Genomic DNA, 7500 nt, shown 5'->3' with positions numbered 1-7500 from the left:
ACACTGAGCCACGTCCATCAGACTCATCAACAGTTTATTTTCACTCCCTGCGCTTAAACATCTTTGATTTATTGTGTTTTAAAGCTTCATTTACTGTTTGCTCTGCAGATGTTGGATGTGAGTGTGTGTGTGTGCACTAGTGCGTGTGTGCGTGTGTGTTTGTGTGTGTGGTACGTTGTTGGATATGTGAACTGCATACGCCTTTACACAGATGAAGTTATGAAACAGTTTATTAATGGACACCTTGAGAAAGTTCCCAACAGATTAAGTTATTTGAATTGAGCAACCTGACTGGATTATTGATGAGGACAGCAGGCGGACTCAGAGAAGAACGGACCGATACCTTCTCTCCTGCAGCTGCATGATTTATATTTGAGTGTCATCCTGATGTCAGACCGAGCCGTGGAATCGGCTGAGTTTTGAACTGACGCCTCTGTCCTCAGTGGGAAACAGTCGATAGCCATCGATGACTGCACCTTCCATCAGTGTGTTCGTCTGAGCAAGTTCGACTCGGAGCGCAGCATCAGCTTCATCCCTCCAGATGGAGACTACGAGCTCATGAGGTCTGAGGTCACACACTCATACACACACACACACACACACACACACAGGGTTCAACTGAAACCAGCACTCAGAGTGAGACAGTGTGTGTGCGTGTGCGTGTGTGTGTGTGTGTGTGTGTGCAGGTACAGGACCACCAAAGACATCATCCTGCCGTTCAGAGTCATCCCTCTGGTCCGAGAAGTCGGTCGCACCAAGCTGGAGGTCAAAGTTGTCATCAAATCCAACTTCAAGTCGTCTCTGCTGGCCCAGAAGATCGAGGTACGCCCTTTCAAAACAGAAAAAGATGGCCGACATGACAGCTCCCTAAAAGTGAAGCCAAACCCTCTCTGTCGCCCCCTGCTGCCTGGCTGCAGTATAGCTCATAAGCCCCGCCTCCTCCATGTTAACAAACTATAAAATCAAAATACACGTCAAATACATTTTTCTGTCATTATAGTTAGTTCTTATCCTGCTGATTTATGTCCAAGTGTTCATTTTTCTGACAAGTTTACTTTTAATTAGTTAATTGATGCTATAAAAAGGGGGTGTGGCCTCATGATTGACAGCTCTGTTGACAAATGGGTCCAAGTAGCAGAGTAGAGGAGGAACGGCGAGAGGAGACGTAACTAACACTAACACTACAGTCAGATTCAATCAATCAAATGTTATTGGTATAGCTCCAAATCATAACCAAAGTTATCTCAGACACTTTACAGACAGAGCAGGTCTCGACCGTGCTCGTTGTTATTCAGAGAGAGACCGACATGAATCACACGAGCAGCTCTGAGCAACATTCAGCACAGACACAGAAACACTTCCTGTAACAGGCAGAAACCTCGAGCAGAACCAGACTCATGCTGGACATCTGAAGAGACTGGACGGGCCGAGAGAGGGGGAGGGGGAGGGGAGAGAGAGGGAGAGAGGGGGGGGGGGGGGGAGGTTGAGAGAGGGAGAGAGAGAGATGGAGAGAGGGAGGGAGAGAGAGGGACAGAGAGATTGAGAGAGGGAGGGAGAGTGAGGGAGGGGGGGAGAGAGAGATAGAGAGAGAGGGGGAGGGAGGGAGAGAGAGAGAGGGACAGAGAGATAGAGAGAGAGGGAGAGAGAGAGGGAGGGAGAGAGAGGGAGGGAGAGGGAGGGAGGGGGGGAGAGAGGGAGAGAGGGAGGGAGAGAGAGAGGGAGGGAGAGACAGAGAGATTGAGAGAGGGAGGGAGAGTGAGGGAGGGGGGGAGATAGAGAGAGAGGGAGAGAGAGAGAGAGAGAGGGACAGAGAGATGGAGAGAGGGAGGGAGGGAGAGAGACAGAGATGGAGAGAGGGAGGGAGAGAGAGAGAGAGACAGGAGCTCTGTGTGTGTCAGATCCCCCGGCAGTCTAAACCTATAGCAGCATAACTCTGGGCTGGTCCCAGCCTGAGCCAGGCCTAACTATAAGCTTTATCAAAGAGGAAAGTTTGAACTCTTAAAAGAAGAGAGGGTGTCTGCCTCCCGGACCTTGACTGGTAGATTGTTCCAGAGGAGGGGGGCCTGGTAATTGAAGGCTCTACCTCCAACACTACTCTTAGAGACTTTAGGTACCACAAGCAGGCCTGCATCCTGGGAGCGCAATGTTCTAGAGGGGTAATATGGCACTATGAGCTCTTTAAGATATGATGGTGCCTGACCATGAAGAGCTTTGTAAGTAAGAAGAAGGATTTTAAATTCTATTCTAGATTTTACAGGAAGCCAGTGCAGAGAGGCTAATACAGGAGAGATGTGCTCTCTCTTCCTAGTTCTTGTCAGCACACGTGCTGCAGCATTTTGTACCAGCTGCAGAGTTTTTAGTGACTTATTAGGGCAGCCTGATAGTAACGAGTTACAATAATCCAACCTGGAAGTAACGAATGCATGGACGAGTTTTTCTGCATCGTGTTGAGACAGGATGTGTCTGATGTTTGTTGCGAAGATGAAAGAAGGCTGTCCTTGATATTTGTTTTATGTGGGAGATGAAGGACCTATCCTGATCAAACAGAACTCCCAGATTCCTAACAGTAGTGCTGGATGCCAGGCTGATGCCATCTAGGGCAGCTATATCATTAGAGAAAGAGTCTCTAAGGTGTTTTGGGCCGAGCACAATAACTTCAGTTTGTCTGAATTAAGTAGCAGAAAGTTTCTAGTCATCCAGATCTTTATGTCCTTAAGGCATGCTTCTAGTTTAGATAGCTGATTGGTTTCGTCTGGCTTCATTGATAAGTATAACTGAGTATCATCTGCGTAACAATGAACATTAATGGAGTGTTTCCTCATGATATTACCCAGAGGAAGCATATATAAGGTAAAAAGAATCGGTCCGAGCACAGAACCTTGTGGAACTCCATGACTAACTTTGGTGTGCATAGAGGACACATCATGAACATTAACAAACTGAGATCGATCTGATAGATAAGATTTAAACTAACTTAATGCAGATCCTGTAATGAACATTAACTGTTCTAGTCTCTGTAACAGGATGTGATGGTCTATCGTGTCGAAAGCGGCACTAAGATCTAACAGGACGAGTACAGAGAGAAGTCCTCTGTCTGAAGCAGGAAGTAGATCATTTGAAACTCTCAGTGCTGTCTCAGTGCTGTGGTGGACTCTAAATCCTGACTGACAGTCCTCAAATAAACTGTTGTTATGAAGAAAGTCACATAATTGATTAGCGACTGCTTTCTCGAGGATCTTTGAGATAAAAGGAAGGTTAGATATAGGTCTATAGTTAGCTAAGGTGCCTGAATCATGGGTAGGCTTTTTAAGAAGTGGCTTAATTACAGCTAGTTTAAAAGACTGGGGTACATAGCCCGTCGATAAAGACATATTGATCATATCCAGTAAAGAAGTGCTGATTGAGGGAAAGACTTCCTTAAGCAGCTTGGTTGGAATCGGGTCTGAAAGACAGGTTGATGGTTTAGACGAAGATATCAGAGAATTTAGCTCAGGAAGGTCAACTGGAGAAAAACAGTGTAAACATCAGGTGTGTGAGCAGTTTCCAAAGATACATCTGCACCAGGTAACGGCAGGAGGTTACAAATCAATGACTGCAGTCATTGAACTTTCCATAAGCGTGAATATCTGCTTCAGACCAACACAAGAAGCTGTTACACGCTGCCGTGACGGAAGTGGCTACGGCAGCTCCACCCGCTGATCTCTAATGAGCAGACTCCAAATGACTCTAACATTTACCTTTTAAAATAAAGTGTCACTTATTTCAGCTTCACCCCCCCCCCCCCCCCACACACACACACACACACAGGTGCGGATCCCCACCCCCCTCAACACCAGCGGGGTGCAGCTCATCTGCATGAAGGGAAAAGCCAAGTACAAAGCCAGTGAGAACGCCATCGTCTGGAAGTGAGTACAACTACACATCTGTGTGTATAATGTGTATTATTGTGTGTGTTGTGTATGTTGTGTGTTACAGTGTGTGTTGTGTGTGTGTGCAGGATCAAGCGCATGGCGGGGATGAAGGAGTCTCAGATCAGCGCAGAGATCGAGCTGCTGCCGACCAACGACAAGAAGAAGTGGGCTCGACCTCCCATCTCCATGAACTTTGAGGTGAGACTCACCTGCCTGACCATCACTCATCAATATCAGGCCGGTATAGACTCAGTCAAATTCAATCAATCAAATGTTATTGGTATAGCTCCAAATCAGGGAGGGGGAGGGAGGGAGGGAAAGAGAGAGGGGGGGGAGAGAGGGAGGGAGAGGGAGAGGGAGGGAAGGAAAGAGAGAGGGGGGGGGAGAGAGGGAGAGGGGGGGAGAGGGAGGGAGAGAGAGAGGGAGAGGGAGAGGGAGGGAGGGAGGGAGGGAGGGAAAGAGAGAGGGGGGGGAGAGAGGGAGGGAGAGAGAGAGGGAGGGAGGGAGAGAGAGGGAGAGGGAGAGGGAGGGAGGGAGGGAGGGAAAGAGAGAGGGGGGGAGAGAGGGAGGGAGAGAGAGAGGGAGGGAGGGAGGGAAAGAGAGAGAGAGAGGGGGGAGGGGGGAGAGAGAGAGGGGGAGGGGGGGAGGGAAAGAGAGAGAGGGGGGGGGGGGGAGAGGGAGGGAGAGCGAGGCAGACAGAGCAACAAAAACAACAACAACAGATAAAACAGACTTGTGGTCACATTGACAGTAATCGTTGTTCACTAGTGTGAAGATTAGCAAGAACAGCACATTCATGATAGAGGCTGGTCATAGTAACTGTAACAGCTGAAGTCAGCAGGGCTACTATTAGCATTAGCAGCAACAATAATGATACTATGGGGGAGGCTGATGTTAGTAGTTGCAGTGGAGCAGGTCCACAGCAGCAGGTAGATATGTGGTTAGTAACGTTAATGGGATACAGACAGAAGTCGTCTGTCTGAAGCAGGAAGTCGATCATTTGAAACTTGCAGGTCGATGGTTTAGACGAAGAGGTCAGAAAATTCAGCTCAGGAAGGTCAACTGGAGAAAAACAATGTAAACATCAGTGATTATTTATTTATTTATTCCTTCCTTTCATGAAAAATGCACAACATACCACAGAACTGGTACACAGATCCACAATACACATATTAAATAAAAAATCAATGCCCTTCATGTGTGAAAAGGAAAGAAAGGAGAATATAATTCTTATTATTTATCTGCCCCTTATTAGAACACAATACATCTTAGGTGGTCTGTCATTTCCAATAACCTACACCATTATCTACACCCTTGGTTACAACATCATAAAACAAGATAACCTATAAAGTAAAAAAATTACAGGCACAAAAGAAATAAAGTTAAGTTTCATTTTCATATTGTCTAATTTGTCCCTTTGTACATTTATTAAACTAAAAGATATTTTACAACCTTTTAAATCCTTCTGTTAAGAATTCCAAAGTTTCACACCGACAACAGAAATACACATTTGTTTTAAAGTGGTCCGAGCAACTTGATGCTTACAATCAAACCTCCTGTGATGATCATCTTCTGAGGCAAACACAAACAGTGTTCACATGTTCTCTGGCAATACTCTGTTTTTAGCCTTGAACTAATAATGTCTGCAATTCTATTATTTCTTTAAATTTCAATAATCTTGACTCAATAAATAATCTATTAGTGTGTTCTCTATATTCAACTTTATGCATAATTCTAAGTGCTCTTTTCTGTAATAAAAACAATGGCGTTATATTGCTTATATATGTGTTACCCCACACTTCAGTAAATACTTCTACACAGTGTTTGAGCAGCTTCCAAAGATACATCTGCAGCAGGTAACGGCCGGAGGTTACAGAGTCTCTCATTTTGTTGTCCTTAAAGAAGCTCATGAAATCATCACTGCTGAGGCCTGTAGGAATACTTGGCTCAGTGGAGCTGTGACTCTCTGTCAGCCTGGCTACAGTGCTGAAAAGGTACCTGGGATTGTTTTTATGTTCTTCTATGAGGGAGGAGTAGTAGAACCTCGAGCATGCCGTAGGGCCTTCCTGTATTTATTAAGACTATTTTGCCAGAGTAAACGAGACTCTTCTGTTTTGGCGGATCGCCACATTCTTTCAAATTTACGCAGGAGGGTCGAGGGAGAGGTTAAAGCGGTGAGTAGGCTGGTTTACACTTTGAGTGAAACCAATAGAGTCCAAAAGGGACATAAATGCCATGCTAAGACTATCATTATCAACATCTACATGAATATTGAAGTCCCCTACAATAATTATTTGATCTGAACTCAGGACTAAATCTGATAAAAACTCTGAGGATTCAGTTAGAAAATCAGAGTATGCGCCAGGAGGGCGGTATACTATCACAAATAAAACAGGCTGTAAAGTTTTACAGGCTGATTAGAAGACTAGAAGTGGAAACAGCTGCCAGTCGACCAGTGTCTCGAGGAATACGAGTGGTCTCAGCTCTGGCTGCTCAGGTTTTACGACTAACAAACTAATTAGGAGACAAAAGAGCTGCCCCATCCAAAGTGGGATGAGTGCCGTCTCTCCCCATCAGACCAGGCTTTCCCCAGAATGTCTGAATCTATGAAGCCCACATCAACTCAACCACTCCCCCCCCCCCCAGGTGCCGTTTGCCCCGTCGGGCCTGAAGGTGAGGTACCTGAAGGTGTTCGAGCCCAAGCTGAACTACAGTGATCACGACGTCATTAAATGGGTTCGTTACATCGGCCGGAGCGGCATCTACGAGACCCGCTGCTGACCCCGCCCCCGGAGGCCCCATGACATCATCTATGTTGTTGTTGGTTTCTGTGTGTGTACACTGCTTTACATTCCTGCTGTGTGACGACAAAGCCAGTCCAAACTGTGATCCTACATTTCCCATCATGCTCCTGGATGGTGTGTTTCAGTAGATAGAGCCCCCCCACCATGTCTCCACACAGACTGTACGGAGTGGTCTGAGCCCTCCTGTGACCTGTGATTACCCAGCATGCTTCAGTGTTAGCCTCAATGTATTTACAGTTTGGACCAATCTCAAATCAGCCCCTATCCCCTCCCCCTCGGTTAGCGCTCGCGCGGAGGCTCCGCCACATTGACTGCCGTTCCAAACCTCTGAGTGTGGAGTGGGAGTGGGCTGTTAAACCCTCCACCAGTGAGTCTGCACCGACGCCGACTTACTGACCAGCTGTTCGCCATGAGAGACGTAAACCAAAGCTCTGTGTTATCACCCGTACAAACGAGAGCTGCTTTAATGATAAACATGAAATAATAAAGTGACGTCAGCGTCTCAGAGTGAACGTCACACTCAGCTGTGGGGGTGACGTCAGACGGAGCGGGAGTGGGGAGGGTCCGGTTTGAGAAAGGCCCTTTGTATCCTGATGTGTCGCTGTAAGAAACCACGTTATCAGTAATGTGTGCGCACATGCGTGTGTGTGTGTGTGTGTGTGTGTGTGTGTGCATGTGCGTGCGTGTGTGTGTGTGCTCTCTGCTGTCATTTTGCCAAACTGTCTGTTTTTTTCAATAAAGCACCAGACTGACTCTGATTGGCTGCTGGCGTCTCTTTGTTGCTC

At 46.7% G+C, this 7500-nt stretch overlaps 1 protein-coding gene across 1 annotated transcript in view; it reads left to right on the top strand.

Annotated features, from left to right (window-relative positions):
• The window catches only part of ap2m1b (adaptor related protein complex 2 subunit mu 1b), a 17977-nt gene extending 10504 nt beyond the window's left edge, over positions 1–7473 (top strand). Inside the window, exons 7-11 of the mRNA XM_069668053.1 lie at positions 444–563; positions 687–822; positions 3808–3905; positions 3998–4109; positions 6558–7473. Of these exons, the coding sequence (XP_069524154.1) occupies positions 444–563; positions 687–822; positions 3808–3905; positions 3998–4109; positions 6558–6692 (601 nt within the window). The 3' untranslated portion in view covers positions 6693–7473. The remainder of the gene's footprint in view (positions 1–443; positions 564–686; positions 823–3807; positions 3906–3997; positions 4110–6557) is intronic.
• Positions 7474–7500: the final 27 nt, after the last annotated feature.

Source organism: Semicossyphus pulcher, unplaced genomic scaffold, assembly GCF_022749685.1.
Source record: "Semicossyphus pulcher isolate SPU_LCO1_2020_fin unplaced genomic scaffold, fSemPul1.0.p SCAF_19, whole genome shotgun sequence".
Classification (NCBI taxonomy): Eukaryota; Metazoa; Chordata; class Actinopteri; order Labriformes; family Labridae; genus Semicossyphus; species Semicossyphus pulcher.
The sequence above is the reverse complement of the archived record's forward strand: the minus strand, read 5'-3'. Positions and strand labels throughout refer to the sequence as shown.